This window comes from Emys orbicularis, chromosome 12, assembly GCF_028017835.1.
Source record: "Emys orbicularis isolate rEmyOrb1 chromosome 12, rEmyOrb1.hap1, whole genome shotgun sequence".
NCBI classification, from domain to species: Eukaryota; Metazoa; Chordata; order Testudines; family Emydidae; genus Emys; species Emys orbicularis.
The window spans coordinates 16,852,577-16,874,763 of NC_088694.1; the positions used below are offsets into that span (position 1 = coordinate 16,852,577).

Consider the following 22,187-nt stretch of genomic DNA (forward strand, 5'->3'; position numbering starts at 1 on the left):
CTGAATCAACTGACTGTATACAATGTTACTGTATTATAAGGGTGTATGGAGTGAGGTCTTTTCTGAAAGCTAATGACACATTGGTGATCAATATAATTGTGAAATGTATGTAATAACACTATGTGAGGAATTATGTATAGCAATGGATATTAGGCTGTACAATCTGCCTGGACAGGTGGGCATGTCAAAGCTATCTACCTGTCTCCTATGTAAATTAAGCATGGTGGAATGAGAAACAATGGAAGCCCCATTTACACAGAAATCATACAGCAGGATGGGAAGCTCACAGTAAGGGAAGAACAGCATGAGTTCATCCTGCCTCTTGAAAGAAAGTCACTGAACTATAAGCAAGGAGAGAAGCCATCTTGGGCATCCATCACTAGACAGACAGAAGAGGCCAGAGCTCTTACAAGCTGAGAAATATGGATCCTTCAAAGAAAGGGGGAGGGGAGAAGCTGAACTCTCTGGAACTGAATATAGGTGAGAAATTTGCTTAGGCAAAGATCTTTCAGCTGCAAAGACAAGGGAAACCAACCCCATTTGCTTTGTGGAAGGTCCTGACTGAGGGAAAGTCAGCCATTGCTGGGAAGAAGAATGACTGGTGAGAGAAACCATCTTGAACAAAGCCTTTATCTTGCTAGAGTAAGTTTTAGACTTTTAGATGTGTGTTTTCATTTTTATTTGCTTGTAACCCTTTCTAACTTTATTCCTTTTATGTAGCAACACTGTCTCCAGCTATGTCTTATTGTTAATAAGTTTGTTTTATTTTACTATAAACCAACTCAGTGCTGTGTTTAAAGGGAAGGGTGTATTTACCCCAGTTAAGTTAATAAGCTGTGATGTGGTTTTGTCTCTTTACAGGAGTAATGAATCTTATTATTTCTTTGAGCTGTTCAGGAGAGGGCTGGGCACTTCAGAACACATGGTTTTGGGGAAATTCATGACTGAGAGCGTGTTGGGGCCATCTTGCTAGTTTTTACCAACAAGACTGGTAGAAGCCAAAGTGAGGCTGTAGACAGGCTGCTGGGGTCAGAATTACTGGACCAGGGCTGTCTAGCACACAGAAACTCAGGGTGTGATCTGCATTCTTGTAGACTCATTGTGAGTGTCCCAGGCTGGGAGCTCCAGCAGCAAAGCACTGTAAAGGCACTCAGCGTTGCCGGACAAGTGGTGACACAACCCCTCACTGCTCTGGATTGCACCCCGGGACCCTGACTGGACAGTGAAAGGAGGTAATCAGGAATAGCTAATAGTTAATTTGCTTTAAATTCACATCCTGCTTTATTCCGGATTAATTTTCATGTATACACTAACCAATGTAATAGGAAGGCAAAGAGCACACTTCTGTAGTGTGAGTAGAATTGAAGGGTAATTTGAAGATGCTGCAGTGCGAGAGGATAATTTTCAGCCAGTGTAGAGTGGGAGAGAAGGGTAGTTTGTAGATGTTTGTAGACATCCCATGGGCGTAAACCCAAGAGGAGCAGACACATGTGCATGCTGAAATGCGAGGGGGAGAAGAGGAGGATACTGTTCAGAGGCTCTCTGGGTATTGTAATGTGAGTGGGGACAGAAGAGAATTGACAGGTGGTACCTGGGTACTGCAGTAAGACTGGGAGGGGTGGGTAAATTGCAGATAATTCCTGAGTGCTGTAGTGTGAGCATAGGGTAATGTGTAGACTCTCTCTAGGAGCTGAAGCAAGAGGGGGGACTTTATAGAGGCTCTCTGGATGCTGGAGTGAGAGTGGAGGGCACTTAGCAGATGCCCCTGAAGTTTAGTGATAAGTGCTGCAAAGAGATACTCCCCTTGTTGTGAGTAGAAGGGTGTTTTCAGGGAGTCCCTGAGTTCTGCAGTGTAAACTGAGATTAGTTTGTGGACACCCGCTGGGTGTTTCAATATGATGTTCCCAGTACTGCAGTGTATGTAGAAAGGACTTCGCAGATGATCCCTATTCATTCTGCAGTATAGGCTGAGGGGAGCTTGTGGCGTGTGTCTGTTCTGCAGTGTGGGCGGAGGGGAAGTTGTGGCGGGTCCCTATTCTGCAGTGTCGCCGGAGCGGAGTTTGCAGACGGTCCCTGCGCTCCGCCGCCTCCCCTCGGGCCCCGCCCGCCGGTGCCGTTCCGCGGGGGGAGCGCAGTCGGCTCCTCATTCATGCGGCGGGGCTGGGAGCTGGCGGCGGCGGATCGGCCGTAGAGCGCGGAGCCGCCCCCTCCCCGCCTGTGAGCGGCCCCGGGCTCGGGCAGGCGGATCGGACCGGGGGCCATGCGGTTGATCCGGGGGCCCCGCGGGGCCTGGCGGCTGCTGCCCCGACGCTCGCTGGTGGCCGTGCTCTTCCTCTTCTCGCTCTCCTCCTCCTTCCTCTACTTCGTCTATGTGGCGCCCGGCATCGGTGAGAGGCCGCGGGGGGCTCCGGGGGATGCGGCAGCTCCGCGCCGGATCCCTCAGCCGCGGGGCGGGCGGGGCCCGGGGCTGGGCGGAGGGGGCCCCTCGACGCGCTGGGCTGGAGGTTCGCCTATGGCCCTGCCCCTCCCCCGCGCCTCTTGCGGGCGGGATCGGGCCCCCCCGGAGCGGGCCGGGGCAGCGGCGGGCGGAACCGGTGCCAGCCCCGCGTGATCCGCGCCAGCCAGAAACTTCCAGAGAGCCCGGCCCGGAGATCTGAGCCCCTGAACCCTCCTTCTTTGGCCAGGTTCTGACACCGCCCGGGGCTGGGCTGGCTGGCACCTGGCATCTCCGGGGGCGTGTGGTGTGAGCCGAGAGCCGGCTGTGTAGGGAGTAGGGCTAAACAGGCAGCTTCAGGAGGGGGGGTTGCCCCCGTAGCTGCTAGACGTCTTAGGGAAAGCCCGCAGAAGGAGGTGGTTTCTGCTCGTACAGTTTTAGTCAGGGTTAGCTAATGGGGTAACAATGCAAGAAGGAGAGCGGGAAATGCTCCGTAATCCACCCTAGAACTTGGCGTGGTTTTTTTCAAAATAGAAAAATGACACAACCTCTATGTCCGGTGTATTCCCTCGTGCCAGGGGGCAGGGGAGAGCATTGGAAGAGGAAGCAAGTTTGTAAAGCCAATGAGCAATGACACCATTTTCCCTTTCAAACGGCAGTCAACCAAACAGCTATTCGCTTCAGAGGCACCTAGGCTGTGCAATTAGACCATTACTAATTCAGTCTGGTGACTAGGGGTCTTACTGCTAACTACTGAGTTATGAAAATGGTAACTGTTTGTTTTTAAAAAATCAAGAATGCTTTATTACCAAATGTTCTCAGGTTGATTAGTTTGACAAGTTTAGTTTCTAATCCAGTACATGGTATACGAGGTATATCTTGTGAAAGAGTTAACTTACTACTTCAGCCACTGCACCGCATCCTGATAAGCCCTTTTCATAGAAAAGGAATCAGGCAGTTTTCTTGTGGTTGTACATAAGCTGGTTCCACTGTCTAGCGCAAACTATTGATCTGAAACTGAAAATTCATGGTATGGTTTGCACCTTAGAAATGAAATGCAACTAGTGTGCTTACCTAGCAGTTCTGAGAGTGTCCTGGGTTGATGATTAAGCTTTCTATAGAGATCAGTTATATAAAGTTAGTATTTTCATCACCTTCAGCATACTTTAGAACACCCGCTGTTTCTAACATGCACAACTGATCCATTTAGGGGTTTAGGTCCTGTTGGTATAATATGAAAACCGGAAGGAGGGAGATATGTTCCCTCTGTGTATTAAATTTAGTAGCTGTAAATTAAGCCTTGGAGACTTCAGGTGCCTAATAGAGCATAGATTAACATGAACATAAATTTGTATTATTAATCCATTATTTTCTTCTTTTTGGTTAACATGCAGTTTGGTTTCAGTGATTTAAAAATATTTCTTCTATTGGCTTATAAGTAGATCATGAACTTTTTGATAACAGAATATGGAAATCAAAAGAAGCCCATGTATATAAAAACCTGTAATGCAAAGTATGTGTCATGCATTATTCCAGCCTTGCAAAATTCTACTTTTCCTCTGATCTAGGACAAATATTTTTTTTGATAATTCAGAATATATTATTCACTTATCAGTCCACCTTACTAAAGGATGGGCTGGTAATTACACAATTTTCCAAGGCTGCATTACTTCTGTTCCAGTTTCTGAACTCTAGTTGAGTTTAGGCTCTCATTTATGGCCTGCTATGGGTTAAATTCTGAGGCCACTGATGATTTCCTGATTATTGGAGAGTTCACTGTAAATGTGTTAAGCATTATCAAAAAAGTGTTAATGATTTAAACTCCTTCCAACAGAAACCTTTTCCTCAGTCTTAGAATGTCTCAGTGTGAAGCATATACTGTCTTTTAAGGAGCTAAAACTTCCCTCTTGCTAGTCAACCATAGTGCACCATACACATGCATGGTGAAATGGGCAACCACACACCAAAATGCTATGGCTAGTAAAGTACACCAAAATGTTGTCTGAGTTCCATCAGAATCCTTTAATCTCCTGTCTTTTTTTTTTAAAACCTTATTCTTACCTGGGGCTTGGGTAGCACTGATGGCCTGTCTCTGTATTGTATCCACTGTAGAAATCTGCACAGCTACCTGGGAGTTTGGTATGCACGTTTATCAGCATGACTTCCTTGACTTGGCAACTAGATCTAATGCTCTTAGGGAGGGGAGTTCTGCAATCCTTGATAAATTATAACATCCCAAAATGACAATGTGGAAGCAATACAGAAGTACTATCTAGCTCTTATTTGAGGAGAGTCTGAAGTGATGAGGAAGGGCTTGAGGAAGGTTAATATTGCTGTGTCTCTAGTTCTTAAGTAACTGTGCTGTAGTTCTTAATAGCTCTTCTGCATGGGGAGTGAAGTAGAACTGTTGTAAACATTTTTATTCTGTAACTCTAACAATATTTGAACTATCTGAGGCTTTCTTAAGCAAAGGAATGAGTCTCTGCCCTAGTTCTAGCCCCTGTTGGATGCCTCAGTCAGGAGAGGTTGAAAGAGATCTTGCAGTCAGTCAGCTAAAGAATATAAAAGGTGGGGCTGATCTGCTGAATGTTTAATTAAATACACCTTTGTATTGTTTTGTATTGTTGTAGTCTGTATTTGAATAAAAATATAGGAGTAGAGTAACCTGCAGTCTTGACCACAAATTCTAGATGGTTGGTGAATTCAGATTCTTTTAGGGAAGGGTTTGGGTTCTTTTCCTATTGTTCTCGCTGTCTTTTCTGAAACGAATAAACTTTTTGTGTAGATGTTTCCAGGTTGCTTATTATGAGTGTTTAGACTTGGATTCCCAGTTTTCAACTAGGGAAAAGGGGAGTTCAGTCCAAAGAGCAGGGTTGCTCTAGGTTCATTTTTATCTTTTCTTCAGAGGAAGTGGAGGAACTCCTGACTTCTAGGGGGTGATTTCTGGGTTCTGCTTAGTGTGTACATGCACTACAAATTAGACTGCATCTATAAACAGGATTTTAAGTGTACGGTGTTGCACATACAGTACTTGTGCTTTCTAAACGCCTTTGTTTGAAGTGCCAGCCATCTGTTTACATTAGACTATAGTTATTTCTCCTAATGAGACCTATTATTGCAACATAGACTAAAACCCCCAAACCTCCAGCCCACCCTGTCCTTAGAGTTGCTTTGATTTGTGGAGGAAAGCATGTTCAGTGGTTCCACTCTAAACACTGCAAGAAAAAATGTTCAGCTCTAACATCCTGTATAGCTGTCTCCCCACTGGCAATTTGTAATTCAACAACACTAACTATGCCAGTGACTGTAGACAGAACTTGAGCTTCTTTACCTGCTCAGAGTAGGTCTGGGTGACACAGTAGTTAAAAAATACCAGCATCCAGTCTACACTGGTGCTTTCACTGTTAAACACCAGAGGACATTTTTTGAAAATTCTGAGGTGTACAAGGCCTTACAGGATTGGGTCCAAACTGCTCACTTCTCTGGGGTGTTGAGAACCAATTCCTCTTGACCTCAAGGAGAGTCATGGGTTCTTAACTCCTCACAAACTAGTCTTCATGTCTGTTCAGGTTTAGTACTGATGTAACTAGTTCAGTTGGGCAGGGTGTGATTTGTTTTGTAACTGAAATTGATTAAATCTGTACAACTGTATGTGTGGATAACTGTACAGGTATAAATGTGTCTTATGCTACTTTAGCTTATTTCCCTAAATTTACAGGAATAAGCTACATCAGTGTAAGGGTACTTATACTGGTATAATTGCATCTCTCCTGGGAGGGGGAGGGGGGGCATGTGTTTACGCTGGTTTCAAGCCAATATAGGTAAACAGTACAAAAACTACAAGGAGTCCAGTGGCACCTTAAAGACTAACAAATTTATTTGGGCATAAGCTTTCGTGGGTAAAAACCTCACTTCTTCAGATGCATGGAGTGAAAGTTACAGATGCAGGCATTATATAATGACACATAATGCCTGCATCTGTAACTTTCACTCCATGCATCTGAAGAAGTGAGGTTTTTTACCCACGAAAGCTTATGCCCAAATAAATCTGTTAGTCTTTAAGGTGCCACTGGACTCCTTGTTGTTTTTGTGGCTACAGACTAACACGGCTAGCCCCCCGATACTTGACACCAGTACAAAAACTATGTAAACTCTGATCTGATCCTGCATCATCATTGTTGACTGGACCTGCTGGCCTCAACTGATCAAAACTGCAAACCTCTTACACTCCTTGAACCTGAGAGTTAAGTTTTAAAATCAAGAATTAACTGTATTAACAAGTATATCACTATCCCTTTGTTGTTTTTTTGGTCTTAATTGCTTTATTGTCTCAAAAATAAGGAGCAATGAAGTTGGTTAATTCTACTTGGTCCTATGCTTCTAGATTAGTGTTTCTCAACTGATGGATCATGACCGCCAAGGGGGTCACAAAAGGCAATTGGGGTCATGAGGCATTGAAAATTGTATTATTTAAAGCAAACAAAATTTTGTTTCCCCTCTCCCCTCATGCACTGACCCTTCAAGATCAAGTACTTTCTGTCAACCTTTCGAAACATGCACACAGATTAATTGTACAGGCTTATCATTATTTGTACATCTTTGACTTGTACAGTAAATGTGGGGGGTCCACAAAAATATTGGACTTTGAATAAAGGGCTGCCAATTCTAGAAAGGGTGAAAAACACTGTTCTAGATTAATTCCAAAATCTTGAGACAAAAAGAATAATTCATTGGCACTAATGAGGCTAATAAATGACTAGCATCCTCAGGTACTGGACCAGGTTTTGTAGAAAATAACAAAATTCTGCAAGTTGCCTACATTAAAGCAACACTTAATAGTTGATCACATTTTAAAACCACTGGTAAGGATACTCCTAATTCTAAAGGAGATGTAAGCCCATGTTTGGGGGGTGATGGGGGGGGTAGTATTGCCAATTCCAGGGTCAAAAACCAGAAAACAGTCTTGAAAGTCCTGTCTTTTGGGTAGGAGAGGTGGTTTTGCCCATCTTGGCAGCAGAGAAGCTGAGTGCCCACCCATATCTTAAGATGTTATTCTGTCATCCATCACCATAGTATCTGAGAACATTCAAGGTAACATCAACAGAAATAGTGAAGTTCCTGAGGTATCTTCTCTTCCCCCTTTCCCCCCTTTTGGAGTGACAATGGGGGAGTCCACCTACCTGTCGTCATCAACACCATATGTGTGCAGGAAAGAGTTTTGAGACTTTCTTCACCAGTTAGTCTGGGTGGGGAGTCCTGCCTGGCAGCAAGATAAAACTGTTAATGTAGTCTCTTGCTTTTTTGTGTAGTATGAGCTGAGGACCCTACTTCTGACAATGTGCGACCTCCTCCCCTCGAAACATCTTAGTGTTTATGGGATCACCCTCATGCGTCTGGGATACTAGGTGAATGGGTGCTTTAGAAATAAAGGTAAACCCACCCCCTTTCCCCTGCAACTAGCTAATCATTGTCTGAGATGCAAGAATTACTTGAGAGAATTTGGTAGGATTTGATCCCTTCTCACCCTCAGCGCAAGGAGACACTATCCAGGAGATGCATTTCTCTCCTTTCTCCAACCCTTCGTCTCTTCCACCCCCGACCATGTTCTTTTCTCACATGTTACCTGGCTTCCTATAACTCTCTCTCCTGGTTGTCCCCTGGGATCTCTCTGGATGCTGCTGCCCTCAGTGCCCATTCCTTAGGCCTCCCCTTTTCCAATTGCCAGAGAATCTTAAGATCTCAGTGTTCTAGCCCCCTTCCGTTAAACAGAATGTTGGGTGATGCCTGTTTATGCTATGGCTAGCAGGAGGGCAGGATTCAACTGTAAATCCTCTAGCTGGCACCAGTGCACATGCAAATTAGGTGCACAGCTGTGCATATGTTAATGCAATAAAGTTATTGAAAATTTCACCATTTAGCCTTGACTGCTCTAAAGAATTCTAATTAAAATTTTCCACCATTGTCACTGGTTCAGCTGCACTGGTGTGAGCCATACTGGGGGACTTTGTGTAGATGGGCTGCTAGTACAATGTCAGTTAGATTTGCTCCGATTACATTTAATTGGGACAATGGTGAAAAAACTAGGGCTGTCGAACTATTAAAAAAGATAATCACAATTAATCATGAGATTAAAGAAATAGTCGCGATTAATCAGTTTTAATCACACAGTTAATAATAGAATACCAATTTCAATTTACTATAAATCTTTTTGAATATTCTCTACATTTTCAAATATTGATTTCAATTACAACACAGAATACAAAGTGTACAGTGCTCACTTCATATTTTTGATTACATATATTTGCACTGTAAAAAAGAGTGCAATCTACAAGTCAAAGCATGAAGGGGCATATGAATTTTTAACATATCTGGCATGTAAATACCTTGCAACTGTGCCATGTGAACATCTGTTCCCCCTTTCAAGTGATATTGTAAATAAGATGGGGCAGGATTATCTCCTGTAAATGTAAACAAATTTGTTTATCTTAGCGATTAGCTGAACAAGAAGTAGGACTGAGTGGACTAAAGTTTTACATTGTTTTGTTTTGAGTGCAGTTATGTAACAAAAAATTCTACATTTGTAAGTTGCACTTTCACGATAGAGATTGCACTATAGTACTTGTATAAGGTGAATTTAAAAAGTCTATTTTTTTTACAGTGTAAATATTTATAATAAAAATATTAAGTGAGCACTATACACTTTGTATTCTGTGTTGTAATTGAAATCAAAATATTTGAAAATGTAGAAAAAAGTCCAAAAATGTTTATAATAAATTTAAATTGGTATTCTATTATTAACAGTGCAATTAAAACTGCAATTTTAAAAATCTAGTTAATTTGTTTTGCATTAATTGCTTGAGGTAACTGTGGCTAATTGCTTGTAAAATTTCCCTGGGCCTAGAGTAGACAAGGCTTCAGTTGGCATGTTCATTGACATTCTCCTGAATTAATAGGACAATTCACATTTCCTTGGTGCTATTTAAGCTTGTTGGTGTGTTTGCATGTTGACCGTTCCCATCACAACTAGAAGAGCTGTCTTTTTAGCATTGTCCTTTCCTTAAGCTATTTTGGAAATATCTCACTGGTACAGCTCAACCAATGAGAGTAATTGTGGGAGTGAACTTCAAGTGGCTGCCACCATTTTAGGCAGTGTCTAACCCTGCTCTGAACAGATCTACACAACCATGGTTGTCTATAGTGATAGACTCCAGGAACTCAATCTATTTAGCTTAATAAAGAGAAGGTTAAAGGGTGATTGATTACAGCCTGATGACATGGGGGAACAAATATTTGATACTGGGCTCTTCAGTCTAGCAGATAAATAACGTTAAATAATGATAAATTTGTTAGTCTCTAAGGTGCCACAAGTACTCCTGTTCTTTTTGCGGATACAGACTAACACGGCTGCTACTCTGAAACCTGTCATTATGCAAGGCACTGCATTTAGCCGTATGGAGTGGAAATCCATCAACTTCATGAAAAAACTCGTACAGATACAGACAGACATAATCTTCCTTTCCAAATGCAAGCAGATGGACATCATACCAAAAGTTTAAATTTGTTAGTCTCTAAGGTGCCACAAGTACTCCTGTTCTTTTTGCAGATAAATAATGTGATCCAGTGGCAAGAAGTTGAAGCCAGACAAATTCAGACTGGAAATAAGGTGTAAATTTGTAACAGCAAGGGTAATTAACCATTGTAACAATTGATGAAGGGTCATGGTGGATTTCTCGATCAGTGAATTTTAAATCAAGGTTGGATGTTTTTCTACAAGGGATGCTCCAGGAATTATTTTGGGGAAGTTCTATGGCCTGTGTTATACAGGAGGTCAGACTAGATTATCACAATGGTCCTTTCTCGCCTTGGAATCTATGAATATGGTTTAAATGCTGACATCTTGGCTAGCACTTACATTTTTGCTGTAATAGTGGGAAATCCTTAAAACAACTTCAAGCCTATATTGTAGGCAAAGCCTAGGGAAATGAAAGGTCAAATTCTGTAGGAAACAGACAAACTTGTCACGTATCTATGGGGAACCTGAAGTTCTTGGGATTTGGGTTTGACCCTGTTTTTTTCCTCTGAACCATGGGTAACCCCACCCTTTCCTGTTCTTGACAAAACATCCTTGCTCCTGAAACTGTCTACCCTCCTTAGCATCCTGCAAGCTACAGCCTGCACAGAATGAAAGAATGAATGTAAACACACCCAACCTCTAATTCTCCTTGGTACTTGAACAAAATACTCCTCTATGCGTGTGCACACGTGTTTAAATAAAATCTGCCTTCCCGGCCCACATAAGAACTATTTACTTCTGCTGATTGCATAAATGCAGTGGATTTTCCCCCCCACCCCAAGAAGCCTGTGAATTTTAATGTTGTTCAGCTCTTCGGTTTCACTGTCTTGTTTCTGGTTGGGAAAGGGTTATTAGAGAGAATACCACATAACCATTAATTGCCATTGTGCATTATGCCTCATGATAAACTGAGCGGCACTATTAACATGGATTGGTTGTTAAAGACAGAGTTTCAAAGGCCCAAAGAGCTGTCATTTCATATCTGGGCTCCTTACTGAAACAGCAGTCTGTTTTTATTGACTTATGCTAAAACTACTCAGGGCAACAAATAGGTTAAAGGGATGCTATTGAGAATCATAGGACACGTTTTTGTTTACTTTCTTAGAACATGTCGTCTTTCAGTGTCTGGCTGATAACTTCAATAAGGGCTATAAAGCAAATGTGGTTTAAATCACAAAATGCAACTGCACTGGCTTTAACTGTGCTATAAACAAAAGAACCACACATCCATATCCTTCAGTCTGTTCCCAAAGTTCTGAAAATAGGGTTTTCCAGCTTTGTTTCCAAGTCTATGCTTGCGTCCTCCAATTAAGAATAGTGCACAGTTTCACTAGGACACATGCCCAGAAGTAAATTTGTGTAAATTGCATACATACACAGAAGCCAACACTGAAGCAGGGAGTTGTAAATCTACACAGACACAACTCAAAAGCACAGATTTAGTTTGAGCTAAACAGTTTCATTTTAAGTTTTAATCTATATTGCACTGTGTGTTCCTTAACTTTCACATTTTTTTGGTTGCTTGTTGAGCCATTGCTGTAGAAATCTGTGTGGTTTTTATGCTATAGTCAAAGTGTGGCTAGTTTAGCTCTCCTAAAAATGTAGTCCTCTCTTGCAAATGTAGTTTTGAAACTTAACAGGAATTAGAAAGTTGGAATGTTATTCCCTATCTCAGTTCAAAGTAATAGCAGTGCTTTCACAAATCAATTGTGGAGTCAGTTACTGTTCATCTTGAGCATTTTCACCTTAAGTTAGGAATCTCTAGCAACTTGTTTTTGGTTCTCTTTCGGGATTGTTGCTACATTGCCCTGAATACTTCGGAAATGGAGGCCTTCACACTGTAATTGTGTACTGCCTTCTGTATTCCAGAAGTGTTTTCCTTCAGCTTTTACCTTTGACAAGAGGCTTTTTCTTTAAACCTGGGCTTGCATTGGGAGTCTCATTTGGCTGAACCTGGAAAATGCAGAGAAGCTAGATCATTGGGTTAAAAAAAGCCTTTTCTGTCTAGTAGAGTTGTAATTCACTTTGGTTTTACTTCTCCAAACTTAGTGGATAACAGATGCCTGCTCCAAACTCATCAGTGGGGGACGCTGGTTATGGTAAAATAACAAAGAACTTGGTTTTGGCATGGTAGCAAAATTCTTGAGTGCATCTTCTTTTTTCTCTCCAGTGCTTAGACATTTTCTCTCAATAAACAGTAGTGCAATAAAAGGGAATCTAAAATTACACAACTGCTACTAATGTGTCATTCTACATATTGCTCTTAACCTGTTGTCCTTCCCTGTAAAATGTCTCACTTAATTGTTGTCAAATGTGATTGATACAGTTTAATTGTATAATGTATCATTTTGACAGATCTCAAATGCTCAGCAGTTAGTGGTGGAAATGTTACAATAAGGTGGTGAGGGAAGCTGGGCATAGCTGACAAGACTTGGAGGGTTGTGATGGTAAGCATTGACATTGGAAACAGCTCAAGAGCTATTAGCAGTGGGCAATGTGGAAAAGGTGGATTGTAAATTGAGCTCTGTTTTACAATGGGAGACACTAAGGTGAGCAGAGTACTATAAAGAGGTGGTCAGGTTCAGCCCCTTCAGAGATAAGTGGAGATGTGAAAGAAGAATACCAGAATTACTGCAGCAGAGAAAGAGGGATGGGCGTCAGAGATGTCAGTGATTATTTCTTACTGGGGCGGGGAGGGGAGGGAAATCTCCAGGAAATGTACACAAGGCAAAATAAGTAATGAGGACACAAGCAACGCTTGAGCATCCTTTGCCCCATGGGTATCTGCCGCTCAGTCAGTAATTTTGTGTTAGTTTATTCTTCTGATTCACCATGGTCACAAATGTAGATCCAGATTAGTTGACCCCCAGGAGGTATAATTGATCACTACCTGCCCCTCTGAAAAGAGTTAAAATAAATAAGACCCCAAGCAAATCAAACAAAAAGCGCTGTACCCCAAACAGTTTTTATACCCTGATAAAGGAACAGAACTAGATTTCCATGAAATCCACTGGGGATCTTACTATTGCCAGATATCACTGTAATGGGCAACAGTACAAAACTCATAGACAGAATGCTTGAGTAGTTTTAAATGCTTCGTTTACCTAAGCATGCTGCTCAGTGGTAGAATTAAGAGTTAACAGATCTACTATGTTAAGCATGGCATGAGACTGACAATAAACATGATGAATAATCCCAGCTTTATGTCTTGGAGATTAATTTTAGGACTAAAGATTCTCTTCTCTTAAAGGAACATGCAACTAAGGAGACCTGCTTCAGCCATCTCTTACTATGGGGTACGAGAATTGTCTACACTACGGCCATGTTTACACACAGTTATTACAAGCATTGCTTCTGCAGCCAGTGTGTCTAATACCCAAGTGACAGAGGATGTCAGGGCTACAGCTCTCTCTCTCTCTTTCTTAACATGCGTTAGTTGGAAGCATTCTTTTTGGCAAGGCTAAAGACTTGCATGTTTGGATACCAGTCTCAATAAAAATGTAAGTTACTGTTTTTTTTTATATGCCTGTTAGGTATCAGTTATGTTGAACAGTGTTATCTGACTTGGTTTGCTGGTTTTAGTTATTTCTGTTGGGTGCTCAGTATTGTAGGGTTAAACATTTTAAAAATAGATATTCATTGTAGACAACTAAATATTGACAAATTTTATAAGTGCTTATGTACAAACGCTAGAAGTCTAAATACTAAGGTGGGTGAACTTGAGTGCCTGGTATTAAATGAAGATATTGATATAATAGGCATCACAGAAACTTGGTGGAACAATGATAATCAATGTGACACTGTGATACCAACATACAGAATATATGGGGATGACAGAGTAGGTCACGCTGGTGTGGGAGTGGCACAATATGTGAAGGAAAGAAGTCAAATATAATAAAAATCTAAATGAATCAAACTGTACCATAGAATCTCTATGGATAGAAATCATATTCTTGAATAAGTGTACAGCAGTAAGAATATACTACCAACCACCTGATCAGGATGGTGACTGACTGTGAAATGCTCAGGGAGATTAGAGGGGCTACAAAAACAGAAACCCTGTAATAATGGGGTCTAAACTAGCTGTCATCACTCAAAAAAGAGATCTTGGAGTCATTGTGGATAGTTCTCAGAAAACATTTGTTCAATGCGCAGTGGCAGCCAAAAAAGCTAACAATGTTAGGAACCATTAGGAAAGGGATAGATGATAAAGCAGAAAATATCATAATGCCACTATATATTTCCATGGTACACCCACATCTTGAATACTATGTGCGGTTCTGCTTACTTTTTTTTTTTTTTTTTTTGGAGATGGGGTATTAGAATTAGAAAAGGTACACAGAAGGGCAACAATAATGATTAGGGGTATGGAACTGCTTCCATATGAGGAGAGATTAGAAATGCAGGGACTGTTCAGTTTGGAAAAGGGATGACTAAAGGGCGAAAAGATAAAGGTCTATACAATCATGAATGATGGAGAGAAAATGAGTAAGGAAGTGTTATTTACCCCCTACAAAAAAACACAAGAGCCAGAGGTCCCCCGACGAAGACCGTAGGATTAAAACAAGCATAAGGAAGTACTTCTTCACACAATGCACAGTCACTCTGTGGAACTCATTGCCAGGGGTTGTTGTGAAGGCCAAAAGTATAACTGGGTTCAAAACAGAATTAGATAAGTTAATGGAGGATAGATCCATCATTGGCTATTAACCTAGATGGTCAGAGGTGCAACCATATACTCCGGGTGTTCCTAAACCTCTTGACTGGAAGAAGCTGGGATTGGAGGACAGAGGATGGATAATTTGATAAATTGCCCTGTTCTGTTCATTCCCTCTGAAGCATCTGGCACTGGCCACTATAGGAAGACAGAATACTGGGCTAGATGGACCATTGGTCTGACCCAGTATGACCATTCTTCTGTTCTTCTTTGCTGTATTCTCTCCATGAGGTGGAATTCATTCAGGCTAACAGAATAAGCCATAGTAGCTTCCTGTTTGGTGGGTTTTCTTGTAAAACAGTTATGTGGATCAAAGCCATATCACAACAATATGTAGTGGCAAAGCCTTATATGGCATTGTTACTGTCCAACCAGTTGTAGTGTTGTGCTTGGCTCTCTGCTATTTGCAAAATGAATGAATAACCTGTAGAAATGTCATGGATTCAAAACAGTGGTTGAATCCATCATAATTACCTCCAGAGATGCATGCCGAAATCAAACGTTGCTCACAATTAGCAACACGCCAAATCGCTCTCCGACCAAACTAAACAAACATGGATTACTTTTCTTCTTGAATGCTGCCAGATTTTGTCTTGAGTGGACTGAGGAATCAACTTTCTGTATCTTCCATGAACAGCCTGCCACAAGTAGTTCAACTCTGGAGATGGATCATAGGCACTGACTCCGTGGGTGCTATGGGGTTTGAGCACCCATGGGGGAAAAAAATAGTGAGTGCTCAGCACCCACCAGCCACACCTGATTGGAGGTGCCACTGAACAGCTGTTTGGCGACTGGGGGAGGGGCTTGGGGGAAGGCTGAGAGCCACGAGGGCCTCGGAGAACTGGGGTGGGAAGAGGTGGAGTGGAGCACTCTCGGGGGGAGAGGGAGGGGGGAAGAAAAACTCAGTGCCTATGAGATTGATGCCCATCTATCTCTACCTGCAAGAGTGCTTTTTCCTAGCTGGATTCACTCAGGGTTTTTCCTCAATAGATTGAGTGGTGTAGCTGTGTTTTTATGGCATCAGTGGATCCCTATGGGAGAACTCCAGCCTCCTGTTTCTGAGGGAAGGAGAGGAATCACAGCTGTGGCCATCAATGCCTGAATAATAAGCTGTCTTGGAGGTTGAAAAACTAGAGCTGACAGCACGGAAGGCTGCAGTGTCAACCAGGGTCCTGGACAACTCAGGTGGCTACAGTTGTGGAGACAAAGGGTCTGGCAGCTGCTGACTTGTTTTCTGAGCCCATTGTCTGTCTTTTCCAGGTGGACTAATTATATTAACTCAAACAGTGTCTGAAGCAAACCCTAGAGACTAGGTCGGAAGGGAAAGGGAGATGAAAATATAGGGATCTATATGTGTATGGCAACTTTTCCCGTATCAGTGCCGTAATGTAGGCAAAGTTTAACTTCCAAACAGAGCATGAATCTTTAAGAGCTAAGCAGTCTGAAATTTCTGAGGGTCTCAGCTGCTGAACGGAAGTGGGTGGGTGGTAACAGTGGGATTTTTGAGGTGGAAAGGCCACCCATGCCTACATATAAATGTGTTACTATTGACGTGCATTTTGATCTAGTTGATGTTTTATGGAATCTCTTATGGATTATTCCTCCAAGCACAGTGCTTACACAGGTATTCAGATAGAGAAAATGCAATAGGGTTGTCTAAGGGCAGGATAAAAATAATTGTCACTGAACAATTTTACTCATAAAAGGCTGCTGTGTGTATAACTAATTTACTGATTAGATGGAGCTCCTTAGAAAGAGAGATGTTTCCATACCAGGTTTTCCATCTGGCTAGCTATACTTTGAACAGTGAAGCATTTGTGTGGTGATAATACTTGAACATCTTCCATATAAAGAGCTCAAAGTATTTTATGAATGGTAAAGTAATTCCTTCCTTAGAGACATCTTGAAACTTATCTTTATTTGTACAGTAGGCTATTGAAACACAAAAAGATAAATTGTTCCCAAAGACACACATGGTGGAGTGGAGAATAAACTCCAGAAGTTCTGACTGGGGTCAAGATGGTGATGTTGTCTATATGGTTCTTTTTTTGGACCTGTTGAACTAGCACACTTTACATTATAGGATTCCTGGATCTTTCTGGAACTATTTTATTTTGTAGGCAAACACAGTCTGCCTCTGCTAGCTTTTGGGTCTGTCTTTTTGGTTTGTTTTCTAGTGCCTAGCACAATGGGCTTCTGGTTTTTTACCGGGACTCTTAGGCACTATGATAATGCAAATAATAATTGAAGTGTGATGTAACTTCCCAAGCAGGGTATCCCTGGAGATACACAAATGATTCATAATCTGTTACTGGAATAGTCCCAGAAGCAATGAAAGGATTGTACATGTAATCAGTCCCCATAAAAAATGCCTCTGGAGTGTGTAGTTACTGCATAACATTCAAAAGGCAGAGAGACTGTGGCCCAACTTCAGTTGTAATGAAGAATTTCCAGTTTTTTCTTTTTGTGGTCATTTACATTTAATCTGAAAACAAACATGTTATCCTCTGTTGGGATGTGTCTTAAAGGTCTAAGTCTCTGTCTAAAAACACCTACAGTCTGTGTGAAATAGAGTCAAATCTTGGCATGATTATCTTAGTTTTCATCTTTCTGAGGTAGATAAGCTGACTGGAACTGATATGACGTTTTTCCAATGGCACTTTAAGCTGAGGCTGTGTGGATGTTAAAGATCTGTCCTTAGCTACAGCCTGTCAGGATTGTTATTTCCTTGAGTTAATTTGGGTAGTGTTGGATCTCTCAGCATTGTGGAAGTGGTAATCAGGTTCATGAAGGTCATGCTGCACTTTAAAACCTTCCATTAGGCAGCCTACAGTTTGGGAAGTTTAACATGATCCTTTCAAAGCTGAGAGAACCACCGTTAGAATCACTCTGAAATGGTGTTCTCTAGATTTTTACCTCATGGCAGCAGCTTCAGTATGCATGGTGCACGTACTTTAGGTTTCTGGGATTGGGTGATGCTGCAGTACACATCATAAGCCTAAGGTGTTGCTATGGACTCCTCAAGCAGGCCTTCCAAAGGTGGTGTCAAATTCCACCTAATAAATCATCTTGCTAAGCTTTTGCTGCACCTGCATGCCCATCCACAAACACTGCTTCTAAAAAAATCCTTAACTTTTTCATCTGGAGAGGATTAAAGATCTGAGAACATCCATCCAGCTCTTGAGTCATTTGATACTATAGTAGTGCAGTAGGTCAAGCAATCTCCAAGAGAATCCCGTTTAAATAGCTAGCTGCTTGCATCTCCTTGGTAGGCCTACAACTCCAAGCTCATGTTAAAGCTCATTGAGTCAGAGGAATGTCAGCTTCCCCAGCTAGCCTTCTGGAAGGGAACAAGTTGGAGGCCAGCAGGGCATCTGTGTAACTTTCAAAACACTATTGCTTGGACTGACCAAATCTACATTTTGCCCATCGCAATCTGTGTTTGGGTTACAAGTTCCCCAGCATTCCCAGCTCTATGAAATCAGTGTGTTCCAATTGTGGTGATGGGGAGTTTGAGATATTTTGTATGTTGTGCTAAGCTGTTCTCACTTTTCACCCCCTTTTTTGATTGTTTATTGAAGTTTGTGGAGGTCACTTTTGTTTCCTACTTGCTTGTGCAGAGTGGTTTTCTCTGGATTTTTGTTAGCTACTAGCTGTGTAAATATGTTAATTTCTGAGCTGTAAACAGTGCTGGGGAATGATTAAATTGATCTCTTTTTTTATTTAAATTTTAAAAATTACAAATTATAGGAATTTGTAAACATCCTCTAAAAACAAAGGCCTAAATTACCAAACAATACAATGGAATGATAGTATGGGACAACTTTAGGATGGCTGAAAATTTAATACTGAATACCTCTCTGGAGATTGTGGTTCCAAACTATAGAATAAATGTCTCTTCTGGGAGGACTATTCTTTCTTCTTCTGGTACAGACTGTGTATGTACGAAGGCCTTGAAGTGTGGCTCTTCCTTGACGTGGGTGGGGAATTTCCTGGCAAGTAGTTGAGCAGTTCTGATTTGGATTACGGAGCCCCAGTATACAACGATAATTTATCATCATTTATCATGTGCTACCGAAACGGATACTGGTGTTGCATTACACCCCCATCTGTTTGCTGTTGCCAGTGTCATGGCTTTGTAGCTTAGGATATGTCTACACTACAAGTGGCTGGCCCATGCCAACTGACTCAGGTGTAGACTTTTGGATTTGGGGACCGTGCGAGGAAGGAGGGTTAAGCGAGCTCAGGCTGCATCCTGAGCCCAAACGTCAACACCGCGATTAAACCTCCCTTTACCCCAAATCCCATGAGCACGAGTCAGCTGGCACAGGCCACCCGCAAGTGTCTAATTATAGTGTAGGCATTCAACAGAAGGGCCAAGAACATACTGTAGATATGTTTTCAACTGCCTATTGACAGATTTATTTCTTTTCTTACAAGAAGAGATCTATAGGTCCCTATGAAAATTGGGAAGACTCAGTGGCTTACATAGACATTGCAATGACAACTTTGTATCAGCATGGAATTAGTTGTCTTCATTGCTTCTTGTGCTAACCTGCTGTAGTGTTGCTGTGTGTCAACATCTGTCATGCTAAATGTCTAGGTGTAGGACGAAGCAAGAAAAGTGTGTGTGTTAACATGCCCAAAGCACTTAAGAAAAAGGTACAAGACCTATAGAAGAACAATAAAAAGCCTAAATGTAGTCACTGGGTAGTCAGGTGGTGATTGTGTCCTGCTTATGCACCCTGTGTGTGAGGGGAGCACCTGTATGTATTTCAGCACCTGCTATTTCATTAGGGCCTTTTGACTGAGATTATCATCCTGTTGCATATGAATAATGTACAAATGATGTATTTTGCTCATCTCTTTGGTAATGTTGATAATCTGCCATCTATTGTGACAAATGCCTGTGGATTTTTAGGATCAGGAGAGAATTGAAAGCAAAATCAAGATTGGTATTCTTTTTGTTTTGTTTTTTTTCTTCCCCAGCTGAAGGTATTGAATTGGCCAATAACAAACCAACTTTCTTGTATTTTTGTCTAATATTTTATTGCCAGTGGTAAATTTGGGGCTGACCTGCATTATTTCTTCCACAAGTTCCTGTAGTCTTCAGTGGCAGTCTTGCATGTGTTGCAGAATCCAGGACTTGGCCTCTAGAGTTGTAGTTTGTCATTCCCAAAAGGGAGCCTATTGCTGATGCATTCAGTGTTTCATGTGTGACCTTGAAGAAGGAAATGTGATTTTCTTCTATAGACTGCTTCTCCCTACGTAAAACTAGTCTGTGTTCAAGACAGAGCTGTCCACAGTGTGGCTAATGCAGTGCCTCAAGCTCATGACATAATGGGCTTCTTGGGAATGACTGGGAGGGAGAGATGGGGATCATGAGCCTGGAAGGGGATTGATTTAGTAGTGGAATAGAAGGCAAATAAAGGAAAATAACTGTATGGTGCCTCATGCTGACATATAATGCAGTTAAAAATAGTCAAAACAGACATAAATCAAAATGGGAAAAGCCCAAATCAAAGCAGCATGACTTGACATGTAAGGAGTGGGCCACACCCAGGGCCAACTCCTCTGTTTTCAGTATTGAGGCGGATGCAGGGGAAATAAAGTCCTGCGGGCCCTCACAGCAAAGGTGCAGTCACCTGCCGATCAGAGGCACTGTGACAGGAACTCTAAAAGCTGGGTGATATCAGTATGTGTCCCATCGCCCCTGGGTGTGACTCCAGACTGAAGTATCTAATATAGCCAGATTCCGAATGGGAAATGTAAACAGGATAGTGTGAAATGCTTAAATGGATGTAGCTTTGTCTTGTTCTGCAGTCATATGTTTCTTCAGTGTTTTTCCAACTCACACCCTGCTGCCAGAGTCCATATTAATAATGCATGACTTTTTTGTGTGTGTGTGTGTGTGTGTGTGTGTGTGTGTGTGTGCTTCCTTCCCAGCATCCCTTTCAGCTGCTGAGTCAGAGAAGTCTGTTACAGCAGCAGTCTCCAAAGCAGTGAAATCCTTCTGCAGTGCTGAAGTGCTGTAATTTATCATGCAGGGTTAGTTTCCAGGAAGCCCTTCCCCTTAGATACTCCAGCTGGAGATACAAATGCCAAAGGAACATTGCTGTTACACCAGCGGATGGTTAGAGAACCCTGCATACTATGTAGGAGAGTTTCTCCAAGAAGAACTGCTTTGTGTATCTGATTAAAAGATACAAGTTATCTCCTTCTTTGTTTTAAAATTGTCCTCTGAAGTTTTTCTTTATGCCTGTCTGTAGGATTGTTCATCAGTTTGTGATGATCTCCCTCCCCCACCTGTGTTTATGGGCTCTTCAAGGTCATTGAGATTATAGAACCCACATAATATGCTAAATTTGTTGTTAAATAAATTTGAATCCTTTCAGTAGCTGTCAGAATGTGTCTGGCTGACAGCAGTAACCAGCATCAGTGCTGCAAATGCTGCATAGAAGCTTGGATTTATTTCCATTTCTGAGCTCACATGATTAGACTCAGGCTAACTGGGCGTGGTTACTGCAAAGTGGGAGCAATATTTATGTAGCTGCAATATTTACACTTCATTGAAAAAGTACCTAGCATGCAGTTACATTCCCGAGGGCAAGTCTACACTACAAAATTAAGTCTATCTAAGTTACTTTGACTTACAGCTACCACACAGTAATTAAACTTGCTTTGCATGTCCACACTACGCTCCTTGTGTCAACTGTTCACGTCCTCACCAGGAGTGCTTGCACCAATTTAACTATCAGTTTGGGAAATTGTGGGATGGCTTTTGAAAGGCAGCAACAGTCAATGTAAGCCAGGGGTAGGCAACCTATGGCATGTGTGCCGAAGGCGGCACGCAAGCTGATTTTCAGTGGCACTCACACTGCCCGGGTCCTGGCCACCGGTCCGGTGGGCTCTGCATTTTAATTTAATTTTAAATGAAGCTTCTTAAACATTTTTAAAACCTTATTTACTTTACATACAACACTAGTTTAGTTATGTATTATAGACGTATAGAAGGAGACCTTCTAAAAACGTTAAAATGTATTACTGGCACGTGAAACCTTAAATTAGAGTGAATAAATGAAGACTTGGCACACCACTTCCGAAAGGTTGCTGACCCCTGATGTAAGCAATGCAGTGTCTACACTGACACTGCATTGACCTTAACTATGTTTACTTAAGCACTACGCCTTTCATGAAAGTGGAGTTAAGTTGGTGTAGTGGGCAAGTTACATCAATGAGAGCTGCATTTTTAGTGTAGACACCTTAGAGTTAGGTTGACATAAGGTAGCTTACAAACTCTGTAGTGTAGACCAGGGCTGAGACCAGATGCCTTATATGCAACATTTTGGTGCAAAAGCAATTTCCTTTTAAATAAGCCTAATCTGAGAATAGATCCTTCTTTTGAATGGGAAATTTACACTTCATTTATCTGAGGCCTCAAAAAGTATACTGTGCTTATTCTG

The 22,187-nt window shown here is 41.8% G+C and overlaps 1 protein-coding gene across 1 annotated transcript in view; it reads left to right on the plus strand.

Moving 5' to 3' along the window:
- Window positions 1–2,260: 2,260 nt before the first annotated feature.
- Window positions 2,261–22,187, plus strand: part of B4GALT5 (beta-1,4-galactosyltransferase 5) — a 56,368-nt gene continuing 36,441 nt past the window's right edge. The window contains exon 1 of the mRNA XM_065414577.1: window positions 2,261–2,387. Coding sequence (XP_065270649.1) covers window positions 2,261–2,387 — 127 coding nt within the window. The remainder of the gene's footprint in view (window positions 2,388–22,187) is intronic.